This window comes from Capra hircus, chromosome 21, assembly GCF_001704415.2.
Source record: "Capra hircus breed San Clemente chromosome 21, ASM170441v1, whole genome shotgun sequence".
Taxonomy (NCBI): domain Eukaryota; kingdom Metazoa; phylum Chordata; class Mammalia; order Artiodactyla; family Bovidae; genus Capra; species Capra hircus.
The window spans coordinates 59,311,229-59,337,496 of NC_030828.1; the positions used below are offsets into that span (position 1 = coordinate 59,311,229).

Here is a 26,268-nt window from a genome sequence, read left to right on the forward strand (position 1 = left end):
TAGACCGCATCTAAGTCCTACATTCTTAATTACCTGAACATTCCACCGCGGAGTCCGTGAAGTCCGAAAGCCCTAACTTCACTTTGACTCCGACATTCCTGCCTCCCCCAGCACTGGCCCCTCAGAGCCCGGCTGCTCTGGGGGTTACTCCTGCAGCAAGCACCCTCTTTACTTAAGGAGGCTGCAGGGAAGAGTGTGGAACGCTTGGGGCTCCAGCCTCAGCCACGCTCCTGACCATCCCAGACCAGCCAGGTGAACTGCACGAGCCGACAAAACTCTCTAGGCAAGGGTTTTCTCATCTGCAAGATGGAGCTGTGTTATCATCTACCTCTCAGGGGTTCGCTGAGAAGACTGGATGGAGAACATCTGTGGACCACTCAGTGCAGCGCCAAGTGTCACGGACAACAGCAGGGAGAGGTCAGTGTAATGGTCAAGGGCAAGGTCTCTAAAGCCAGACTGTCTAGGCCGTGCCACGCATTTCCACACTTTTGACTGCTGCCACGGTTTATTCACCGAGTGCTGACACGCTCTGCCATCTGTTCCCTGTTTATACACTATAAACATACGTCCTTCCATTAACGCCTTCCCTGATCACAAGTGACAGTCCGTCCTTCCAAGTGCTCAGCAGCTTTGTGTGTTACGTGCCAAGCAGGTACCTGGCACCTTGTAACCCTTCTCTTGTATCTTCATTTCTTTTCTCTGAATCTTAATTCCACACATTTAGTGTCCCTCCTATGCGGGGCTTCCCTGGTGGCTCAGCTGGTAAAGAATCTGCCTACAATGCAGGAGACCCAGGTTCGATCCCTGGGTCGGGAAGACCCCCTGGAGAAGGGAATGGCAGCCCACTCCAGCACTCTTGCCTGGAGAGTCCCATGGACAGAGGAGCCTGGCGCGCTGCAGGCCGCGGGGTCGCGCAGAGTCGGACATGACTGAGAACCAGCACTCTCCTTCTCCTGTGCACGTGCTCTGGAGGCCCCCCGCTGCCCTGCTGGGCGGGGCAGCCCTTGCAGCAGGCCTCTGCTAGTCCTCTGGATAACGGACGCTGGAAGGCACGCTGAGTAAGTCCTCTAACTGCGCAAGGGTTAAAGGACGGCTCCTTACCTTTTTGCTTCTCATGTAGGAAAGGCGGCCCTCGTGCGCGTCGGGGTACGTGCAGAAGAGATACGTGGTGATGGCGTGCTTCAGGAAGGAGTCGCCAAGCATCTCGAGCCGCTCCAGGTTAAATCCGTCGCTGGCGTTCGAAAGGGTCAGAGCCTGAAGAATGAGCCCAGGGTTGGGGCCGAGCGTCCTCGAGGAGTGCCCAGGAGAAGGGCTCTGCTCAGAAGCCGTCCTGTCCGGGGGCGCCTCCCCAGCCTCTGTAGTACCAGGCACGGCGGCCGTCACGGGACTTCCATCTGAGGTAGATGTGTTAGCATTTCCATCAAGGTATTTATTACTCAGTAGAGTACATTCATCGCTGGGCTTGGGCTGGTTCTCGTAATTGTATAAATTCTGAATGGGATATGAGGTAGTTGGTTGTACAGGTATTTCCTGCTTGTAGTAATTCAGATGGTTTCCTTGGCAAAAGTCTCTGTTAGCTAAATCGTAACTGCCATTGGCAAGACTTTTATTGTAAGAAAGACCATTAATTGCTGTCAGATCTGTTGAAACTTCAACTTGGAGCTTACCAGGTGACTCGCTGAACAGCGTTCTGCAGTTCACAGACATTTGGTCATGATTTTCTAGAGAGGAGGTTCTATTAGCACCTTGATGTGCAGCATTTTCAGGGACGACAATTGTGCTATGCTTACAGTAATTCTCATTTTCCGCTGAAGAGGAGTTAGCAATTGAGATGAAAGATTTGCTGTCGATAGATTTTTTCCACCCGAAGTCTAAGTTAGGGTATCTGCAAAGACATTTTTTATGACTTTTCATCAGACCCTTCAAAGAGGCCAGTGCAATCTGAGTAAAAGTTAGATAAAGATCAGTATAAATATATTCCTACCTTAAAGAGAAATAAGGTTCCAAGGCAGACATCAGCACTACTGGGAATTCTTCACAATATAAACCACGCAGTGGGACATGGTTCTCTGCGCTGGTTTACTCGCAACCCCGCAGCACTGGGTGGGGCTGAGTTCATGAAGTCTGGGGTCAGCCTAGCGGACCCGGGGCCACAGACTGGGACTCCAGGCCAGTGGAGTGACTAGCTGGGGAATTTCGAGTAATTTACTCAATGTCTCTGTACCTTAGCTACCCTCCCTGGAAGAGGAACCAATAATTCCTACCTCATAGGACTGCCCTAAAGATGAAATCATCTAACATAAGCTATAGCGCTTAAACCAGTGTTTGACACTATAGTAATGATTGGTACTATTACCAAGTTCCTCAGTGCCTGAACCAACTTGCTCTTGCCAACTGGATAAGCAAAATAAATCGGAGGCATTAAACCAGTAATTTCCTTAGAATGCAGAGACTTGACCAGTGAGAAGAGAACAGCTGAAGACCACACACTGAGGCAGCTGCTCTTCAACATATATTTGATTTATAAAAGAGGAAGAGCCTTAAAATGTCAGCCCTGGGACAAACAACTCTTTTCATTTTTACTTAAACTGCCACCACTGAAAAGGGAATCATTGGTTTTGACCTTAAGCTCTCCTCTCCCTCTGAGCATCAGCAAAAAGGATGACTCGATACACAGATGTTCACTTAGGAGTCAAATGATGCCTCTATTTCAGGGATTAGATAGATATCCACATTTTCTTTCCAATCTGTTAAAAAATTATTCTACATAAAATTAAACTGTGAACTGAAGTCAGTGCTTTTTGCAAGCGGGATTTCATGAGCCATGTTTTCTGACCCACAGCACAGGCATACCTAAAATCCACAGGAAGTGATCTGACTCCCACACCAGCATCGCTGGCTGTCTGGGCTCTGAGCTCCTCTGCAGTCAGAAGGCAGTGAAGGCGGTAGAGTATGCTGGGGAGACAGACGGCTTTTCTCCACAGTGATGCTGGAATTGGATGTATAGCACAGAGTTCTGGAACCAGTATCTGAGAGCGCAAATCATGCAGGTAAGTGTAAATCGCGGAGAGGAAAATACAAAGCAAGCACACAAGAGAATAAAAGTAAAACTTAAAAATCAATCTCACTGACGAACAAAGACAAAAATCAGAAACACTAGCAAAAATCTTATTTTTAGAAATGTTTTAAAAACTAACCCTTTAAGGAAAACAGGATTTATCCTAGGATTTCATGATATAATTGCTACCAGTGGACCAAGCATAAAGGCCAAACCTCTCGCGCTTACCAAAAAGACATTCATCGTGTTGAGGTTTGACAGAAACAACAAAATTCTGTAAAGCAACTATCATTCACTAAAAAAATAATTAATTAAAAAAAAAGACATTCAAATGAAGTCAATATGCCACAGTAACTAAAGCAAAACAAAACCTAAGTGTTGATAAGTCGCTCAGTTCACTTGGTAATACAAAACTCAAGCATTTTTCAAAATACTAAGGTATGCTAATGACAGCGAACTCCTACCTGTTTATTCTGCAGGCTTTCCCACTTGGCTTTCCTCTTCTCAGCACTGCTTAGAGGAAGAGCTTTCCCCTTCTGATTCAAATGGCGAGGTGTCAAAAGATTAAGTCTAGAAAATTTTCAAAATAATCTTATCAAACAGACAAAGACAAGTTCACTCTGACAGCGGCTCTATGACTTCAGGGCAGCTCACTGGAAGAGCTCATGCAAATTGCAGACCCCTGGACAAGACTCTGGGCAACCGTGTGTGCCAAGGACCTCCTGAGTTCAGGGTCTACATACTGGTGGGCCGCAGGGACCACAAACCTCCACATCTGCCTACTGACCTTGGGAAACTGGCACAGGTACAATCCAAGTGCCATCTCTGGAGTGCCTTACCGTGAAGACGTGTGGTCCACGTCCAGCAGCGGCTGGTTGAGATTGGTCAGGTCAAGGTTATACTTTGTTTTATAATACTCCGCAAACGTTTCATACTCAGGGGAAGGAAATTTACTCAGGGGGGTAAGATCAGTGTACACGTCAGCAACATAAAATCGATGAGGCTGATCAAAATTGCGGTACCTAAAAAAGAAAAACAGTTTCAGTGACTGTATGGTTTAAATCACCCATTCTCAAAACACAAACTGTTTTTAATACAGAAATGCAAATTATGATTTTAAAAAAGAGTTCAAAAGGTTAAAAATATATAACAGCAATGACACTTCAACTCTAACTAATACATTTCAAGTATTTCAAGTACATTCTCTCCTATTCTAAATATCTCATCCTTATTCTTGGAGAAGGCAATGGCACCCCACTCCAGTACTCTTGCCTGGAAAATCCCATGGATGGAGGAGCCTGGTAGGCTGCAGTCCGTGAGATCACAAAGAGTTGGACACGACTGAGTGACTTCACTTTCACTTTTCACTTTCATGCACTGGAGAAGGAAATGGCAACCCACTCCAGTGTTCTTGCCTGGAGAATCCCAGGGGCAGGGGAGCCTGGTGGGCTGCCGTCTGTGGGGTCGCACAGAGTCGGACACGACTGAAGCGACTTAGCAGCAGCAGCAGCAGCACCTTATTCTAAATATCTATGCTTTGATAACACATGAAGCCAAACGGCTCCTCTTGTTGTTCAGTCGCTAAGTTGTGTCTGATTCTTTGCGACCCCATGAGGTACAGCACGTTAGGCTCCCCTGTTCATCACTACCTCCCAGAATTTGCTCAGAATCATGTCAGTGGGTGACGCTGTCCAACCGTCTCATACGCTGCCAGTCCCTTCTCCTGTCGCCTTCTGTCTTTCCCAGCATCAGGCACTTTTCCAAAGAGTGCGCTCTTCACATCAAATGGCCAAAATATTGGAGCTGAAATGGCTCCTCTAAATATCTCTAATTTCATCAATATAAACAGTATAGAAAACTTTCAATATCCAAGCAACCAAGTAAATAGTTTATGCATTACTAAAGCTAGACATGAAAGATTCTTGCCCCACAAGACGCAGGCTACTGCACCGTTTCTGACATTGACAGGCTGGCGTTAACTAACATTTAAAACGTGGCACTGAGGTACAAAGTGAAAAAAGAAAAAACAAAAACAGAACAAAATCCAAAGACAACTGCAGCCAGTATTTTAATTCTTTAAAAAGTGTGACATTTAATCTTAATGCTCAAAAACTTGATCCCCTAAATTTTTACCAAAAAGGTAGCACTAGTGGTAAAGAACCTGCCTGCAAACTCAGGAGACCTAAGAGACTCGGGCTCAGTCCCCGGGTCCGGAAGAGTCCTTGGAAAAGGGCATGGCACCCACTCCAGTATTCTTGCCTAGAGAATCCCACTGACAGAGGAGCCTGGCGGGCTACGGTCCATAGCGTCACAGAGCGTCAGACACGACTAAAGTGACATAGCACACATGCAACAAAGCACTGTAATTAACTATTTTCATTGCACTTAATTAACACTATGCCTTTCAACAATTTTAATAAACTGTTATTTATAATCAAATTCTTTAAGACTTTGGGGATTAAAGGATGGAGGTTTTATAAAGAAAGCCTATCAATATCATTTAGATGAGCTGACCTTCACAAAGTAAAATCCTTTCACCAACAGCATTTCAGGCTTTGTTTTTATGCATCACATAAACTGGGGAGCACAGGTCTACCACTAAGAGATATGTGAATTTTCTACTGGCCACAGCGACGCCAGGCTCACAGCCCACCACATGCCCCATGTGCCTGGGGCGAATCTTCAAAAGTGAAGTGTCAGCTCCACCTTGCTTTCCGCTTAACACCTTACCTTGGAATGATAACTGCATCTTGGTAATCTTCTAATTTGAAAACAAAGGGAGTTTCTTTTGAATACTTTGTGCTGGGAATGCCTATGCGAGCTTCAGATTTCTCAATATCTTCCATGAATTTAAAGTCAATGTCCAAAGTGCTGGAGTCATTAACTTAGGGAAGAAAAAGATCTTTTAGCTTTTTAAAATATAATAATACAGGTTAGACCCTCCCTCAAGCTCTGCCTTCATTCCAGGTGCCTAGTTCAGAGTTATCAAAGAGATTGCTTACTATATTCAGTTAAGCTCATTGTTAAGCAACTTTCGTTTTTTAGCTACTAGACATGCTTTAGTCTGGGTCCTTCTTACCAACATTAAGAGGTAGAACACAGTAGGCTGAGTCCGCGTCTGCGGGTTTAAATTCTAGGGCAGGTTTTTCAAGCCGAAGAATATGCGAGAATATATACTGGTGAAGTCTTGTAATCAACTCAAGCATTTGCAGAGATAACGTGAAGCCGGACTTCTTCAACTCAATAGATATGGTCACCTCTCCAGAGCGCGTGTACACAGGGAAGTGTGGGATCTTCAGAGAAAGAAAAATAAAGCCCAGGGTTAGCCAAGATTTCAGTCCATTATAAATAGTTAACTTCAGAAGAGGAATGATGCTTTCTATCAGGGGAACAGAAGAGACACTTCCAATTGTAAAACTGTGACCATTCTGAGGTAACAAAAGACAGTTACTTTTAAAGTCACTTTTCCTTTAAAAAAAAAAAAACAGTCCAACAGAAAAGGCCACTATGAAATGTCCACCTGAGGTATGGGCTTGGCTGTCAGTATTCCAAAGCATCTTGTGGTGTCCTCGGGGGGGTAGAGCTTCCGCCTTCTGAAGTTGAGCTCATCAGGTAAAGGCGTCGTCAGGACCATGCCGATCACGTACAGGTAACAGGGCTGACCGGGCTTGGGGTAGCTCTCCCTCAAACATTCGGGGATCTGGGAGTGGAAAGAAAAATGTTCCCAACAAGTGTAAGCATACTCACCTCTTTTCCAGATGTTGGCAAGAAAACAAATTTTTTTCCTGGCTTTACTAAAAGCTGATGAGAGGAAACTAAGACCCAAGGCAGGAGACCTTCTCATTTACTTAACCTCACTGGAGAGGTATTCAAAACCATCAAACGCCACAGGGTCTTCTAACACAATACTATTCATTTGACGTGGGCTTCCCTGGTGGCTCAATAGTAAAGAATCCGCCCACCAATGCAGGAGACACAGGTTCAATCCCTGGATCAGAAAGATCCCCTGAAGAAGGGAATGGCTACCCACTCCAGTATTCTTGCCTGGGAAATCCCACAGACAGAGGAGCCTGATGGGTTAAAGTCCATGGGTTGCAAAAGAGTTGGAACACAACTTAGCAACTAAACAGCAACATTTCATTTGACCTATTTCTTCTGACTAGAGAACAAACTCTTTTCTTCCCTGGGTTTCTTAGTCTTTACTCACTGTTGAATATCAGAAAATAAAAGCAGCCAAGTTTTTAAAAATCCTACATAATCCTGAAACTCAGATAACCTTTAGCAACACTGTCACATACCATATCATCTTCCAGACTTTTCTGGAATAAATGTATACATTCCAGAATAAATGCACATAAATATATACACATACATATTTTTCATTACAAACGGAACCACAAAACAAAGACTGTATCACCAATTTTTACCTCTAGTTACTACAATGAGAGTATCTTTCAGGGTCAATACAAGTCAGTACTATTTTTAATAGCTGTCTGATTAAAGGAGTAAACTATGACTTAAACTAAACTAAGTTTCTAAACTTCTAATAGTCATACAACCCCACCCAATAGTCTACAGTTTCCAAGGCTCAATTTAAACTTAACTAAGTTTCTAAACTTCTAATATTCATACAACCCCACTCAATAGTCTACAGTGTCTAAGCCTCAATAATATAAAAAATAATTACATCTATACTTAAAAGGTGCAGAAATGCTGGCTAAGAGAGAGAGTTCCTAGAGTATCAGACAGTACAGAATGCACCTATTAATTACACAGGATGCAAAGCCATACTGTGCTTCTCAAAACACTTATTAGTGGTCACATCTGTCACACGAAACTAGCCCAGGAACCTCTAGGGTAATGTTAGAATAGGAAAACTGGATATAAGAAAATGAGCAGTTCAGAAAATCAGATAACTTAATTTCTGATTTTTGAAAAAGTGACATGATTTTGAATCTTGAAAATGCTTAGCTGGGTGCAAACTTTTTTAAAAACGTAAAAACTCAATAAAACTGCAAAAAAAAATAAAGAGAATCATATTTAAGCTAAGATCAAAGTACACAGCAAATTTCTGCTTTTGTTTAGGGGTTTAATAAGGTAAAAATATTGGCTAGTATTTTTAAAATAAGTACTCCAGCCCCGTATGGTTACAGCTAGAAAGCCACAGATCCAGCTACACACGACACGCTGGAAAAGCTATTACTAGTCAGGCCACGCCCTGACTCCTGACAAGCCACCGCGCTCACTGCGCGCCCCTCACCCTGCACGGGCACGCGTCTGTTTTAGCACGCACACCCTCGAGATCTTAGTCCCCAGGGTAAGGTAGAGCGGGGACCTGGCACTAAAGTGAATGAAACAAAGAACGCCTCTTTAAGTGACATTAACTCATTCCGGACAGAATGTGATAAACACAGGATCCTTTTGAGAAGAAAAACAAAAGCGATGCCGGAAGTGAGAAAGAGCACACACTGTAGGAGCAGCAGTGAGCGGCTGCCGTGCGAGGAGCGGCGAGCGAGGCAGGGAGGCGGGCTGAGACGCGCTGGGCGGGCTACGCGGGCTTGCGACGCCAGGCAGAGGGGTCTGGGCCTGGCGCCGCAAGCAGCAGAAGGCCAGGAAGGCCAGGTTTGTGTGCGGCGCTACCCAATACTAACTGCTTTCGGGTAGCACTGCCTTCGCTTCGTGGAGCCCGGTCTTCCTGGAACACTAGTCTCTTCTTCATCGTGCAGATCCAGCTCCTCCTCATATTTAACAGTCTCCTTCCCAACGGGCATCAAATGGTCATCCAGTTCACCTAAGAAATGTAAAGAGAAGGAACGTGATTTTGTAATAAAATGCTCAATCCTGATTTTGCCTAATTAATCAGTGGATCACCCAGACCAGCTCTGTGCTGGGAAACAACTGGACAAATCACAAATACTAAAGCATCTGTGCTTTTAACAACAACAACGTAATCAGGTGCAATAACTGAAGGCCGAGTCTACTGTGACATCCATACATTCAGTATGATGAGCATTATAAACTCTGTTTTAAGACTCAAAAACAAGAACATGTAAACAGGAAAACGGTATCAGATCATCCTTTTACGAATGCCGCCGGAAAACAAGTCCATCCATTTTTAAAAAAGCTTTCACCTGTACCCAAATATAGACTGATTTGAGAAACTGGTACATTAAAACACAAAACATAAATGTTCACGATTCAACAGTCAGAAGACCTTATTACATTTATATATTTAAAAGGAGTTAGAAATGAGAGCAAATAAATCACAGCTGCTCAGCTGTGAAAAACAGAGCTCTTCCATCTTACAGGGTCTTCAAGCTACATCACACTTACATCTATCCTCCCCAAGAGCACCAAGAGCACGGCATCCATAGCCCACAAAACCCTGGAGACCCATAAAGCCCCTGAGGTGCTTTTGTTATACAATGTTTTTAAGTTAATTTTTATTTACATGTGTTTTTCACACACACTTACCAATTTTGTGCAGTTTTTCACAGCAAATGAGAGCCACGACTCTTTCAGCCAATCGAATGCAGCTCATTGGGGGACCCTGGAAGTAACAAAAAAAAAACATGTCCACAGTATACGCATGGAGCTGGAGTACCGTTGGCGCATAAAACACGGACGAAACCTCTGCCCTAGTATCTTGAAAGCTGAAGTTTACTAGTTCTTCATTGTGAAAAGCATCAGCCAGTTTTAAAAAATCCTATTGTCTATATTTGAAAAGCCATCTTTCAAAATCCTGCCCAGTAAAACCTATACCAGTTATCATAAAGAGTTTACAATCTTGATGAATTAAAATTTCAGTAAGAATTTAATATATCAGCATTGAGACCAAGGACAGCAACTGTATAAAGGTCTATTTTTTCCAATCAACAACAAAATAACTAGAACAGCCCAACTATATTTAATGAATTCTGTGTCGCTATAAGGAGAAGGCAATGGCACCCCACTCCAGTCCTCTTGCCTGGAAAATCCCATGGACGGAGGAGCCTGGTGGGCTGCAGTCCATGGGGTCGCTGAGAGTTGGACACGACTCACTGACTTCACTTTCACTTTTCACTTTCATGCATTGGAGAAGGAAATGGCAACCCACTCCAGTGTTCTTGCCTGGAGAATCCCAGGGACGGCGGAGCCTGGTGGGCTGCTGCCTATAGGGTCGCACAGAGTCGGACATGACTGAAGCGACTTAGCAGCAGCAGCAGCAGTGTCACTGTAAGGATCTAAAGCCGCACGTGAATGCTGCTGCCAGAAATGTTCAGAGGAGTAAGATTTTAAGATTTTAGAGGAATCTTCAGAGGTCGTCTAGCCTAATTCAGAGAGTCTACAAAATTACATATATATAGTCTACTGAAGACTCGAACATGTAGTTGACTACAAAAGAGATTTCTAAATGTACTTTTAAAAGTAGATTTAAAGCCAAATTTACCTATAACTTGCACAGCCTTAGAGAAGCTGAAAACAAATCCATTAACGACGTTAACTTTAAGGCACAATCATTTCTTTTTCTAAACTTACAACAATGGAGGCTCGAAGAGGTGAGTTAATTGGCAGATAAAGAGTTGAATAAAATGTACCATCAGGCAACTCTCGGGTTCTACATTTAGGAGCCAGATGAGTAAACGGATCACTTGGTAATCTAGCACAGTATCTGTGGGGGGAAAAAAAAGAAATGGTGACGCTAAGTCTGCAACTGAGAAACAGAAGGAAAAAATCTGATAGTCACATTCTATCGTTTGGTGTTTTATGTTCCTCTTCCTCTACTGAATAGGTATTTATATGCGTGGTTTCAGCATCACTGCTTCAAACTTTCAATAAGATGGACTATATGTATGTTTATATATATACATATAAAAAAAACTCTGAGATGACGTTCTGTATCTGTGCTGTTCAACAGGGAAGCCACTGAGCTCTTCAACTGCAGCAAGGGCAGCTAAGGAACTAAACAACTTTAACTTTTATTAAAATTGATACTTGAGTATCAACAGCCATATAGGTCTGTACTATGACTGGACAGTGTAGAAAGTATTGTTCAGAATCCACTAAAGGAACGAACCGCCGTTTGTTCCGTAATGATCGCCAACAATTACGGGGGCCTGTGCAAGGCAGGCACCAGCAGTGGGCCCAGTGTTCACCCAAGGAGGGCAGGAGAACAACCGGGCCGCCCCACAACAGCACAAGGAACACGGGGCAGGAAGCCGGCCCTGAGGAAGCTTAGCCTGAGCAGGGAGGGGGCCGGGACACAAAGCCAACCTGGCGGGGAACAGATGCATACGAGGAGGGCAACGGAATGGGCCGCGATGCTGCAAGGCCAGAAACACTTATTTCTGCACAATACTAGCTTTGCATTCTGACCGAAAAAACCACGAACAGAATAAAACAACTTCTCTTTCTTTCTGTCACTGAGGCATCACAGGCCGTAAACAGAGAGATTGGTTATTGCTTGCAGATGGTGAACAACACAACGCTTACAGAGTCAGACCGAAATCTCACGATTCTCACAGGTTAGCTACCACGTGGCCTGCGGCCGTACCTGTTGACGTGCCCAATGGCCGTGTTGATGGTGACGCGAGGACCGTCCTCAGGCCTCAGCACGTATGGTGGGAACACATCGTCATCGTCCACCACGGGCTCCGTGTCGGCCTCCCCGGTATCAACCGACTTGGAACATTTGTTTCGCAAGATCTGAACAGTTTCAGAACAGAATTTATGAGAACAAATGCCTTTCCTGCCACTAGCTGTCTGCCTCTAAACCTACAAAAAAGCTCTCAACATGAAATCTCTCTCTCTCCTAAATATACCTCAATACTCCACAGTCACCTGCTGCAGACAATTTTCCCCATGCATCCTTCCCAGCACCAGTCAGATGGAGATGTTCCCATCTAGGGAACAAGACCCTGAACTACCCCTACCTACCAGCACACAAGTGATCGCCAGTCTTACACGAGTATCTGGGCTATGTCATCACTCTCAAACCACTCCGCAACTCAAGTCAACTAGGACAACACCGTCCATGTGAACAGTATACTTCCTAATCTTCCCCAGTAACCTATATGACCATTTTCACTGCCATTTTATTGCAAAATACTGCTGGCTCTGTGCAATCACTCTCAACTGTCTAATAATGTACCCAGTGCACACCTCTGTTGAGACTATTCTCTGAAGATACAACTGTTTTTGTTATTTCTGTATGCATAAGAGTAACTTGCAGATAACATGTGAATCTTACCTTTTCAATAGCTTTGTATGTTTTAAGGTCTTCTTCAAAACTCTTTATTTTATCTGTATCTGCTAACATTACATAATTAGAGATGGGTGCCCTCGCTCTTCCCTTAGACTGAACATAAGATCGATACTCTGTGGGCAGATCAAAACGAACCACCAAGTTGCATTTCGGTATGTCAACACCCTCTTCCACAATGCTTGTTGCAATAAGCAGGTTGGTTTCATGCGCTCGAAATTTCCTAAGGACCTGAAAAAATCCACCAGGAAAAGGAATTCTAACAAACTTTCCAAAGAAAAGAGGATAGTAAAATAAAGGGACAGCTGTCATTTGTGACAATACTCTGAGCACTCTTAATCCAGGCCAGGCTAAAAACAATGACAGTATCCCACAAAACTCGAGATGCCATGAACATTCGGGCAAAGAAACTCTGATTTAAAGACATTTTTAGCTGAACATGACTTGAAAAAATCAAAGTGCCTTTCTACTTTAGAGAAGCCCCCAGGGACAAATCACAGTCTTCTGGCTAAAGACACTGGCTTCTTTAATAACCAACAGAGTGACCAAGTGAATTCACCTCTGAAATCCTGTTGATATGCTAAGCCTCCCTATGGGACCTGTGTCTGTGAGCCTATGCCAACATCCCTCCAAAGATGTCAAAACTCCATCACTAAAATCCCTAAATCACTTGGAATTAAAAACTACAAGCAAAGCATCACTTATTTTCTGACATCCTGGGACACAATTTAAGGGATCAGAAATGATTTTTTTTTAAGTGAAATTTTTTTTTCATACTAGATTTAAGGGAACATCATTTCCCAATTCAGCATAAGTTAAATAAGAAATTAAGCTGGGTTTTAGACTGACCTGTCAAGACTCTGGCTACTGAACTCCCCAAACTTGGAGTATTATCAAAGAAAAATGACTTTGACATGAATTATTCTGCTACTTTTAACTTCAATAACAAATTTTACATAAAAAGTTTTTATTTGCAAGCCAGGAACACTATGTTAGGTTTTATCATCTTTACAGTGCTATTTCCTATATCAAATCTTGAATAAAAAGCATGAAAAAAATTAAACCAAAAATCTTTAAAATATATTGTCGTTTTTAAAACAGTCAACCAAGGTAGGACCTTCAACAGCAAACAAAATACGTTCTAGGAAAAAAAAAAATTCAGTTTGTTGCTTCAGAATCGTAACAAGTCAGCAAGAGTTATATTTACACGAGCTGTCTTCTTCTGTGAAACGTAGCTGTGTGTCCTCAGCCCCATAAAGGAAAATAAAATGGCTGATGGCAATTAAGACACAAAATTGATTTACCAGACAGGTGTTCTAATTCTACACATGAGAATCATCGTTCGGCTACCTCAAGGGAAACAGTGAGTCTCTGTTTATGAGTACTGTATATCACCAAAAAAATGCAGAGGAACTATAAAGAGAGGGGGTTCCTATAGGCAGAGTTTATATATGTTCTGAAAACTGTTACTGTAAAATTATTTTCACTTAGCTTACCTCTTCCTGTTTTCTGAATTCCGCTTCCATCTGTTTGTTCCGAGGCTGATTCTTTCCAATGCCATGTCCAGTTATAAAATTGCTGCTGATGTAAGCCAGCTCTGGATCTTGTTTGCCAGCTTCCTTTATCAATCTAAGAAAATTATACACATTTGAAAGTTAAGCACTGCTGAGGGAAAAAATTTAAACTTTTGTTTGTAAGGTCTCTCTTAAAATGGAAATACAGGTATTTTTTTTGCCAACATACCTAACAAAATAGTCTTGGTATTCCCCCCCCCCCCAAACTAGCTTAAAAAGAAATCACTGTCACTCTGTGTCAATCTGTGCACCAAATACTTAGAACACCAAAGACAGGGTTGCTTTACACGACACGGGTGAACGAAATGGTCACAGTCCCTCAAACTTTCTAATTTGGCAGTAATGACCTTCACAGAAACGTGGCCTGGGAAGTGACAACGCTAGGCAGAGAGAAACATGGGCTCTTCATGTGTTCTGGCTTTAGGCCAAGCCTTATAATGAAAAAGCCACACACACTCTCTCTCCAAAACACGCTTCCCTAAGCGCAAGCACAGCTTGCCGCAGTGGTCATGCCCGTCTCTATGACCAAGCTTACGCAGAGTTAAGTACCAAACACCCCAAGGGAAACTTCATTCTCTTCTCTCTCCGTGTAGTAAGAGTCCTAGCTGCGCGTGCAAAGAAAGAAGTGTGCATGCAAAGAAAGAAGCGTGTTATTTCTGTTCGGTTTACCCCAGTGTCCTGTCCCCCTGGAAGGAGGGCTCCAGGGCAAGGAAAGCCTCCATCCACTGATAAGCATCTCCATTCCCAACACTCCGTGGCCCTGCTGACGGCCACTGACCACAGTTCTGCATGAAAGGCCACTGAGCTTCAGTCCTGCAAGGCTGACAGAGCTTGCCTCCCTGCAAGGCTGAGATAACTCCCCTCCCATCTAGGCAGGAAAGAGGATAGGATTTGAGCTCATTCCCCTTCCTGCCTGCTCCTCTCTAACAACCCAGAAAGCTTGTCCTTGAAAGCGGGCCCTCGGCTACAAAATGAAAAAGAGCTACGGGACAGGCTCACATTACATGGGTGCAGAAGGTTAACAGTTAGGGTCACCATTACAGCTATTTTGGAAATATCCACATTGGAAAACTCAGCACACAGGATAAATGGTTCCACACCTGACCTAAGTGATCCCATATGGTTCCTCTGAAGTCATACAACATAGCACAAATTCCTAATAGAAAATTGCATTTTTTAAGTCAAACCATTCTTTTCTTCTTTTCTTTTTTTTAATAAGTACATGAAACAGACTAATATCAAAGCCCTGGGAGAAACCTTGAGTGGCCATCTAGAATATCTTCCTGCCTCCAAATCAGTAAAACACTGGCATGCCTAGGTTACTTTGAGAGTCTGCTCTATAGTTCAAGTACTTAAAATGTTCAAAATCAGAAAGTTCTTTAATATGTTCAAAGATTTGTTATTATGAACTTATGATGTCAGTAACAGAAAACAGTGTTACATGCAAACTGCATGCCCCAACATCTAAAATATGAAATCAATTATTGTAGAAATAATACGTACTTCCAAACTTTAGTTTATGTAAACAAGCATCAATTTGAACAAAACAGAGGTTTAAAAATGCATTTCCAGTTACTCCTAATTAGGCAGAGAATGTATCTTAATTTGCCTAAAATAATAAATCTGGCAGACTTCAACTAGCTGAGAATTGGAAGCACCAAGAGTACTTTTATTTCTCCTTAATGAGACTCTCATCAGGACTGCAGGGAACGGAAGAAACAACGAGCACATTCAACGACAAAGTCCCTTGTAAGCAGCAATTAAATGCTACATACCTATGCTCACAATGTTTAAAAAGCAAACATTTCTCTATCAGATACGTTTAAGGAATCCCTACAGACAAAGCTATGGGCTTCCAGAAAAACAAAGCGAGGTCTACTGTTGTCAGGGCACTTGTATTAATCAGGACTACACTATCTGCCCAGAGATTTCACGGCACCGTAGAACTGCCAGGGCGGAATCTCGTTCCTTTTAAGTTTACACTGAGTTTCTGTGAGTTGCTCCACAAGCAAGCTGTCTGATAAAGAAAGCTGCTCTCTAGCGCAGCAGACACTCACTAGAGCGCCTCAAACAATCTCTAGCAAGGAAGTGATTTTTTTTTTCCTGTTTTCAAATTTACCTGAAACCAGTATTTCTTTAAAATTCCATGAAAATTAACTACTAACAAAACATAACTTAAAAAATATTAAAATTCAACGGCCAATTGCATAATATTCAGCAGACATAAAAATGTAAGAGTTTATAAATACAATCATATTCAGCAGACATAATTTACTGTAAAAACTGAAAGAGTTGGTGCTTACCCTCCATCTCTACCTTCCTCACTGTGGCCGGCACAGGCCCACCCTGTGCGTGCACACAGCCTCCCCGAGTACAACGTCAGGCGGTAAGACTGCGGTGTTTGTATACAGTGTCTCTCACTAATGACTCAGTAAGAAAGGGAGGTATTATTACTATCTTATAGATGAAGATGTTGAGGCTCTAAAAAGTGAAATAACTTGCACAGAATATACACCTAAAAAGTGAGTGAAGATGAAAAGAACCAGGGCCCCTCGGAGAAACGGCTGATGCCCTGACTGAAGCAAGAAAAACACGGGATGAGCCTGGAACACCTTGGCGTACCAGAAAGTCAGGCAGGGTTCAAAAATCAGGATCGGGGCACGGCAAAAGGACACAGGCACTAACCTCCAAGAGCCCCCAGTGGCCCAGGGTGGAATAACTTATACAAAAAACTAACCCAGCAACAGATCATAACCAAGGTATAAAATAAACCAACACGAGTTCACAGCGATAAAAGAACGTGAGTCAACAAATATAAACAGATAAACAGGATAAAAGAGACATGTTTCCCTTACAGAAGAATTTCAGTAACACATATAGAGAAGCCCCTCTCCAGGCATGAAGCTGAATTCCTCTCTCCCCAGGATAAACTAGCTTCGGTGACCTGCTTCCAAAGAATAAAGTAAGAAATAAGAAAAATAATAACTTCACAGTGGAGGAAATGGGCAAGTGCATGAAAATCATAATCACGTGATGAAGTTTAACATCACCCACGATGTTCTGTGTCGAGACCACGAATCCCCCTCAGATAAAGCAACAAGAAGGCACCTCATATCTGCAGCCTTCTTTCAAATGCTAAAACCCAGTCTAATCCTGAGAAAAACATCAGACAAATTCAAACTGAGGGGCAGTCTACAAAACATCTGACCTGTCCTCCTCACATCAAGGTCGTCGAAAACAGGGAAAGAATAAGAAGCCGTAAGAGACCAAAGGGGATTAGGGAAATAAAACTAAATGAACTCTAATCCAAGGTACACCTTGGATTAAAAAGAAGACATTAATGGGAAAACTGGGGAAATCCAATAGAGTCTAGAAGTTAGTTAATAGTAATACACCGATGTTAGTTTCTTGGTTGCAACAAACGTACACTGATAAGGTAAGATGCTACTGACCTAAGACATGGGGGAAACCCAGAATGGGTATGGGGAACTCAGTACACCCCAGGAACTTTTCTGTGACGACAAAGCTACTGGGAAAAGAAAGGAGTGGAGGGATGGGGGATAGAGAGAAGACGTCAACCCAGGTTTGTTCAATGCCAAAGTCACACAATACTAATAAATCACACAGTGAAAAGAACTCAAGACTTGGGAGAGTGGAAGTCACTTTCTGCCACTTGATCCTTGAGTTATTTCAGGGGTCACAAACTGTTATCTTCCTCATCTATGATAGAGTAAAAACATCTATCTTCTTCCCTCATGGAGTGTTCTGAAATTTTAAAACTATATAAATGTACCAGACATGAACAATGGACTGGTTCCAAATTGGGAAAGGAGTACATCAAGGCTCTATACTGTCATCCTGTTTATTTAACTTACATGCAGAGTACATCATGCAAAATGCCAGGCTGGATAAAGCACAAGCTGGAATCAAGATTGCAGGGAGAAATATCAATAACCTCAGATATGCAGATGACACCACCCTTAGGCAGAAAGCAAAGAGGAACTAAACAGCCTCTTGATGAAAGTGAAAGAGGAGAGTGAAAAGGCTGGCTTAAAATCCAACATTCAAAAACTAAGATCATGGCATCTGGTCCCATCACTTCATGGCAAATAGATAGGGAAAAAAAGGAAACAGTGACAGACTTTATTTTCTTGGGGTCCAGAATCACTGCAAATGGTGACTGCAACCATGAAATTTAAAAGATGCTTGCTCCTTGGAAGAAAAGCTATGACCAACCTAGAAAGCATATTAAAAAGCAGAGACCTCACTTTGCTGACAAGGTCTGTATAGTCAAAGCTGTGGTTTTTCCAGGAGTCATGTATATGGATGTGAGAGTTGGACCATAAAGAAAGCTGAGCGCCAAAGAACTGATGCTTTTGAACTGTGGTGTTGGAGAAGATTCTTGAGAGTCCCTTGGACTGCAAGGAGATCAAACCTGTCAGGCCTAAAGGAAATCAGCCCTGAATATTCATTGGAAGGACTGATGCTGAAGCTGAAACTCCAATACTCTGGCCACCTGATACAAAGAACTGACTCCCTGGAAAAGACCCTGATGCTGGGAAAGATTGAAGGCGGGAGGAGAAGTGGACGACAGAGGATGAGATGGTTGGATGGCATCACCAACTCGATGGACGTGAGTTTGAGCAAGCTCCGGGAGTTGGTGATGGACAGGGAGGCCTGGCACGCTGCACTCCATGGGGTCGCAAAGAGTCTGACACGACTGAGCAACTGAACTGACTGACTGATACAAAAGGTAAATTACAGACGATAAAGCCTTAAGGATATAAGGCAAAGGAAAAACTGTAAACCCAAGACTGTACACATGCAACAGAAGTAGCTATTTTTTATGTTTCTGATTAGGAGAGTAGAAAACTGCCCATGTATTACAATAGCTTCTACCCCCATGAAACTGTTTGCTGAAGAGTGGTTTTTCCTCCCATTAAATTGATGGAAGGAAAGAATCTGGATTTCAGGAAGTTTTTCTAAGCTTATTAAAAAGCTTACTGGAACAAGACCTCTATTGTACATTTAATTAGCTGCCCATAAAGTAAACCCTCAAACCACTCCTGATTCATCATCCAACACTAAATTCCAGGCACATTTTATGAAAGTTGATCACAATTAATCTGATCCTCAAAGTCAACAGGAAGTAACACTGATTTCTGATAAACCTTTTCAGGCTAATATTCCTTCAGTGGAAACTGGCTCATCTCCATACTTACAAACACATGTAGAAAAGAGGGAAAAAGGAAGAAAATGAAACCCCCACTTCTCTCCAAGCCCCAGAAAATGTACTTAATTCTTAACCCATCCTGTGTGGGGCAGGGAGTCCGTCTAGAACTTGGCTTAGAACTGTGCCAACATTAAACTTCTCTGACCCCAAAAATGCCTTTCCCCCATTCTAAAAAATAACCCGAGCAGTAGTGCACTCCCTGGACTGTCTCCTGGCAGTCTTCCCACTGTAAAGCACTGGGTTTTAGCATTCTATGATACCCAAGGGCATCATGATTACACAAAGAAGTGGAAACGAGGAGGCAGAATATCAGGATTCTTGAATGGTCTCTGCCACTGACTGGCAATTTAACTCACAGCAAATCACTGATCCTCCGGACACCTTCCTCTTTTTTTTTTTTTTTTTTGCTTATAAGAGTAAGTGAGTTGGATTAGTCAGTGAAGTTCCTTTCCAATCTTAAACTTCTGATTTCAATGTAATTCACTACCTAAAATTATTTTACTTCGTATCCACCATCAGGATCAGGCCCAATGACTATGAAAACTTCCAGACTGAAAACCGCCAGATGACGACCCCAGAGTCCAATTTCTTGTTACCCAAGTACATTCTCAAGTCAGAAGCCGTTCTTTTTTTTTTTAAACCCCAAATTACCTCAGGAAACAAAGTTTAATTTCTCCTCAGAGATCAATACTTGCAGAAAAGGTTCTTAGGGATCAACTTCGGCCAATTAATAGATCTTGTAGAAACAAGTAATTTGAAGTACAAAATAAGAACTCTTTTTGGCCCTTACAAATAATAGAGCATCCATCCACAAATCAAAAGAAATATACATTAAGTGACCACGTGACGCAAATTTGAAGTACAGCTCCTTGGTTGGGAGAAATACACTTCTACTGAAGTGTATTCAGGAGAAATACACTTCTACTGAAGAAGGAGGCAGGGCGGAAATTCACAGCCTAATTGGCATTCACGGCCACCTTTGCCAGTATTCTCTGAATTTCTCCCTAACATTTTTATTATCTTCTGATTTGGAAAATTTTAATATGTAGTCTATGAACCAATTCGAATTTCAAACCCAGTTTGTTACATGCTTTTCACTGCAAATGTGCAAACTTGAATAGGCATTTGTTAAGAAAAAAAGCTAACAGAGAAAAATGAGCCACAGCACTATCCTGATAAAATTTATCTTAAGATCACCTGAAGGAGAAAGTGTGGTGTGAAATGCTCAAAACCACGCCTAATACATCACGTGTGTGTGCTGAGTCATGTCCCACTCTTTGCGACCCTGTGGACTGTAGCCCGCCAGGCTCCTCTGTCCATGGGATTTCCCAGGCAAGAATACTGGAGTAGGTTGCCATTTCCTTCTCCACTAACACACCATGCTCTTGCTGCTGCTAAATCACTTCAGTCTCGTCTGACTCTGTGTGACCCCACAGACGGCAGCCCACCAGGCTCCCCCGTCCCTGGGGTTCTCCAGGCAAGAACACTGGAGTGGGTTGCCTTCTCCAATGCATGAGAGTGAAAAGTGAAAGTGAAGTCACTCAGTCGTGTCCTACCCTCAGCGACCCCATGGACTGCAGCCTTGCAGGCTCCTCCGTCCATGGTATTTTCCAGGCAAGAGTACTGAAGTGGGGTGCCATTGCCTTCTCCGAACATACCATAGTCACAGGTTAATAAATATCTGAACCAAATCTAACAACTGAATACCAAACAAGGAAGGTTTACTTTAATGTCAACTTAATTTTTCTGTACTTGCACTCGATTTCAGATGGATTAGAAACGATTAGCATCCTTTAGGAACAAAACCTCAGTCAGGCGATTGTATATATAAACATCCTGCCGATTCCAGGATAGCGTTACACATTGAGTTCTGACGATGGTGCCAAGTAAAGGACTCTTCCCTAAGCCTTCTGCCCGGCTCTTAAAGCTATTACAAAGTATCACTTCACAGAACAAAAAGCTGCCTGTTCTACTATAGGGAAAATCATGTTAATCTCAGAGAGTTACCTGTTTAAGACCACGGCTGTGTATCTTCTTTCCACAAAAATAATTCCACACAAAATATTGGTAAATGGAGAAGGAAAATTTGTCTCTGGCTTCTCTTTCTCTTCAATCTCTTCGTCTTCCTCGTCATCCTCAGAATCACTCCAGGACACATAATTATCCTGGTTCCTATTATTATACCACTCCACGCTTTCAAACTGCTGCCGCTCGTACGGCTTGTACTTGCGTAAGATCTCGAGCAGCTTTATTACTTTAGGAGTGACAAACTTCAGGTCAAGGGAGGCAGGTGAGAAGTGCTCTTCACACAGGGCGTGGATTTTCCTTAGGAAAGTGTCTGTGAACAACAGAAACTTCCGGTGCAGCTCCTCTTGCTCATGTTTGATGTGTTTCTGTAGCTCTCTGACCATCATTCCAGCTACTTTATCGGCACACCAGGGTCCCAGGACAACTAGGACCGCACGGCAGTCTGAGAGTATCTAGAAAGAAAGGTAAAGACTCCAATGCGAAACAATACTCCTGCAGCATCTTCACGTGGAGTCCAACTGGGATTTCAATTGTCTCAAAGCTGCCCCTTCAAAATAAATTTACCCCACTAATGTCAACACTGGGGTTCATTCCTTAAAAGGTTAGGGAGAGGGGTCAGCAGTCTTTCCAAGCTCTACTTTTTCATACAGATGCCCAGAACCACAATTCTGTTTTCCCCAGTGAGAAGAATCAAATGACAGAAATTAAAAGATGCAACTGTGTACGGTTAATAAAGCAACCTCAGAGCTGTGATCAGAAGTACAACTAAGTCATTTACTTCCAGGTAAATATGCAAGGAACTACGTAACAGAATATATAACTGTGTGTGCATATGCAGCAGAGTGTGCCGTTTTATTTTAGGGATCAAAGAAAAGCAAGATGATTTTCCTTGAGCTGTATCTGTGCCCCGGAGTGCCACAACTTACAACCCTAGCGCAGACTGGAACATAAATCCATAGTGAGGCTGTAACTGCCAGTTCTGCAGGCAAATAAAAGACCCACTGGGTTGAACACGGACTTAATGAGAAGACAGGTGCTGAACAGAGTCTGGGCACTGCTGCTCCAGAGAAAATTAGCAAGAGAGAATTAGGATTCGATTCCACACGGTAGTAACATTCACAGCTGGATGGAACAATTGACAAATTGTCCTGGGACAATGGTTCTCAAGTTTTAACGGCAACAGGATTCACTAAAGGGCTTCAAATCTCAGACAGCTGGCTCCCACCCCAGAGCTTCAGCTTCAGCAGGTCAAGGGTGGGGTCCCTCATGTGCATGTCAAGAAAGTTCCAGAGGGAAGCTGATGCTGCTCGTCCAGGGTCTACACTTTGAGGACCACTGTCCTAAGGAATCACTTCTCAAAGCTGCCCTACTCAGAGATGAGGGGCTCATGTCCAGTTACATACAAAGAAACAACAGAAGAATTCTTTCAGCTCAGGGTTTGATCAGGAACTAACTCATCTGACTAAGGAAAAAAAAAAACAACTGGGACTTACTTCTCATATTCAAACAATCATGACACCTCCTTAAACCAGGGAGGTCTCCACTTAATAACAGAAATGTCTGTCAGGTAACAGTAAACTCAACCCAATATGATACACTAAATGAAAAATGTCCAAAGACACAAGAAGGTAAGGCCTTAAACTAAAATGTATATAAAACAGCCTCCTTAAAAGAAAATTCATTTCAACATTACAAATGTGTGGAAGCCTTTTACTATATTCTCTGTACTTACTTCGTATACGCTTACCTGTTTAGAAATTAAAGTAGAATCTCTTTCTTTTGAATGTACAGATATGTTACAGTCATTGATAAAATTAAGTGCTTCTTCTAACTCCATCAGCAGTCTTTCATAAAGCCCACTTCTGTCAGTAAATGGTCCACAGTCTACCACAATCTCACATGGCTGAGAAGTATATCTTTAATATCAGAAACAGAAGTCGTCAATACCACAATAAACTCACTACAGCATTACCATCCATTACATATCCAAACCAGAAAAGAAACTCCCTCTTTTCAGCTGTGTAACTACTGGAAGAACACACAGACTCCCAACAAGCCTTCCTCAAGCTGTACCCACTTCCATCTGTACTGTTATTTGCTGGCTAAGTGTCAATAAATGCATAAGGCTAACAGTCAAAAGAATTCTGTTGCTTCATTGTTAATCACAGGTTTTTCATTCTGATTTTTAGGTTTAGACTTTCACCTTTTGCCCCCTAAGGCATCACCCAGAATGAGAAAATTTGTCAAAATAGACAAGATACTCAACAATGATTACTTCTCAGACCCAGAAATAGGAAATACAGGAGGAGATCATAAGGAGGAAGTAAATGTATCTGTTTCTAAACTACTTGAAACATTTAGCATTTGCAAACGTCAACTTTCTTAGTTTTTAAATAAATCTTTTAATTCATTTTTAACTGGAGGATAACTGCTTTACAATACTGTGTTGACCTCTGCCACACAGCAACACGCATCAGCATGTGCCCTCCCTCCTGAGCCTCCCCCCAGCCCCAGGCTGTCACAGAGCGGTGGGTGGAGCTCCCTGAGTTACAGGGACTGCCGCCGCCTCCTCTGCACACGGCAATCCCTCTGCACATGGCAACATGCGTGCTTCAGTGCTGCTTGCTCAGCTCCGCCCCCCTTCTCCTTCCCACGCCGTGTACACAGTCTGTTCTCTACGTGCTCTCCGTCAGAGCTGCTGTTCTTGCCCTGCAGATAGGTTCATCAGTAATCATTTTTCTAGATTCCATATATATGTGTTAATATATGGTATTTGCTTTTCTCTTTTTCTGACTTATTTCACTCTGTATTATCAGGCTCTAGGTTCATCCACCTCACTAGAACTGACTCAGATGTGTTCCTTTTTAGGGCTGAGTCATAGTTTAATGTGTCCTCTTAAGGAAAGCTCCCCCACATTTCAATCACAACAGTATCACTCCTTGGATCTTTCATGCCTTTCATAATATGACAACAACACATACATTCCTAAAAGCATATGTAATAATTAAGGAAAATAAATATATTAAAGATATAGTTTAAAATGACAGTGTTCATTATTCCCAACTAGAATTTATAAGAGTCAGATTTTGAGAGCTAAGTAATGATGCCAAACACAACAGAGTATCTATCAGTTTTTTACCTAAACACCTTAAAGCCGTCAGAGGTGTATTTCATATCACATCTGACTTCCATGAATCTAAATGTTACCTTTTCTTCTCATTTCACAAAGAGAACTCTTTCCAAACTCCTATCAAGTGACAGGCACACTGCAAGGTGTTTTCATGTCAATGTAACTGATCACACAAGAGTCCCCTGAAACCACTGGTAATGCTATTTTATAGGCTCAGGGACAATTAATGACTCACTTGAAGTCACACATTAGTGGAGCCCGTCCTCAAAACCCAAGTGTGATTTAACTTCACAATCTGAGAAATAAGTCTTCTCTCATGTAACTGTTTCAAGAACCACCACTTGGTAATCGTTAACCTTGTTAAAGGCTATACCTAACAAGGATATAAGGATAATTTAATATGAACTGAATTAGTCATTGTAATTTAAAAACCTAATTTATAAAGGTTCCCTTCTACCAACTTAGATTACAAAGGCTGTGTTATATGTTTCAATGAAACTCAAAATAGCAACCTCCTCAAAAAGAGACAAACCTAGAAACAGGTCAGAAATTCACACCCATTTTCAAAATCAGAGGGTGTTTCCCGTTATTTTCAATCAGACCGTAAAATATTGAATTCTATAAATAAATTAATGTTCTTTCAAACCATCATGTAGGATGTTTGGGTCAGAACAAAAAAATGCACACACTGACAGAAAAGGACGCAGATCGCCGACTGAGTCCCCAGCCCTCAGTAACACAAGCAGACAGGCTGGGCCCACGTGTACGCAACATCCCCTCTTAAGGGTGAAACACCGCCATCTGTTACGGTTTCTGGAAATAAGGTTCAATTCCTGCATCTGAAGATGACTGTCCTGATGAGGAATTCTTAGGTCTTCCAAGGGGTATGGAACCAAAGGCCTCAAACCATCCCAGCAGGTTTCACTGAAGCCTAGTTAATCCTAAGTGCTTACCTGTCTAAGACCACCAAGTCAGTTGCAGTTTCAGCATTACTCTTAAGAATTTTCTCCAGTTTCTGAATCTTTTCTTCCAATTCCTCTGGATCACATTTCCCATTTAAAATGGAAGCAGTTAGTCCCAAAATACGAGGACATGATGGACAATTTTCACAAAGCTAATGTAACAAAAGATACTGACAGTGAGGAATTCATTTTGCAAGGCCCCAACCAAAGAGACAGCATCCTGATTAAACATGGCAAAAAGACCTAACAAATACCAAAATGGTCACTTATGGAATTTACTGTAGCTTACTTAAAAGATCAATTCATCAAAAAGGAACATTTAAATATGCTATGATAGACTATGCAATTCACTTATGATAGATCACATAATTCACTGATTTTTATTGTTTAAACTTTTATTATAGATTTAGAAGTTATAAATGTATTAATATTATAAATTACAGATTTAAATGAACATTAGTTTAATATTCAGTCACTCATTCCTACACTGAAACCAAGTTCCCAAAAGTGGTAACTAAAATTGCTTTTGGTAAATAAAAACACTGCTTTTACTCAGTAATCTGACCTGCATTATTAACACTGATAAAATCTAAAAACTTACCTTCATAATTTCTCGGTAGGGGTGGTCTAGGATTGCAAGATGACACTCATCAAACACCAAAAGGTTAATGTCTGACAGTGATAAGTAACCATTTTTCAAAACATTCAAGGCGACATAGCAAGTCATAACGAGAACCTAAAATAAAACTGCTGTCAGTATACAAACATGCCATTCACCTGCCTGGATATGCTTCTAGGAAATCAGATTAGGGAACCACTGTATTTTAGGTGAGGATTAAGAAACTCGTCATTAAAAATTACAACAACAAAAAAATTACTACAAAAATTCTCAACGTATGGAAGCTCGTACTTGAGGATCAAGATGTAAAACAAGGAAAACATGGAACGAGATAAGAAAAAAAAATACTGATAATGGAGACCACGTTTTTATGATAAATCGACTCAATCTACTGCAAGTTTTCAGCTTCCTCATAATTTGATT

General features: G+C 42.1%; 1 protein-coding gene across 3 annotated transcripts in view; it reads right to left on the bottom strand.

The window, feature by feature from the left end:
- The window catches only part of DICER1 (dicer 1, ribonuclease III), a 68,786-nt gene that overhangs the window by 11,726 nt on the left and 30,792 nt on the right, over positions 1 to 26,268 (bottom strand). For all 3 annotated transcript variants that reach the window (XM_018066183.1, XM_018066181.1, XM_018066182.1), the window contains 17 exons: positions 25,828 to 25,962; positions 25,218 to 25,378; positions 22,882 to 23,050; positions 21,114 to 21,586; positions 13,796 to 13,928; positions 12,288 to 12,530; positions 11,592 to 11,743; positions 10,577 to 10,709; positions 9,533 to 9,608; positions 8,710 to 8,849; positions 6,579 to 6,758; positions 6,138 to 6,351; positions 5,789 to 5,942; positions 3,898 to 4,080; positions 3,523 to 3,628; positions 2,854 to 3,029; positions 1,102 to 1,885 (listed from right to left, as the gene is read on the bottom strand). In XM_018066183.1, coding sequence (XP_017921672.1) covers positions 1,102 to 1,885; positions 2,854 to 3,029; positions 3,523 to 3,628; positions 3,898 to 4,080; positions 5,789 to 5,942; positions 6,138 to 6,351; positions 6,579 to 6,758; positions 8,710 to 8,849; positions 9,533 to 9,608; positions 10,577 to 10,709; positions 11,592 to 11,743; positions 12,288 to 12,530; positions 13,796 to 13,928; positions 21,114 to 21,586; positions 22,882 to 23,050; positions 25,218 to 25,378; positions 25,828 to 25,962 — 3,612 coding nt within the window. The remainder of the gene's footprint in view (positions 1 to 1,101; positions 1,886 to 2,853; positions 3,030 to 3,522; positions 3,629 to 3,897; positions 4,081 to 5,788; positions 5,943 to 6,137; positions 6,352 to 6,578; positions 6,759 to 8,709; positions 8,850 to 9,532; positions 9,609 to 10,576; positions 10,710 to 11,591; positions 11,744 to 12,287; positions 12,531 to 13,795; positions 13,929 to 21,113; positions 21,587 to 22,881; positions 23,051 to 25,217; positions 25,379 to 25,827; positions 25,963 to 26,268) is intronic.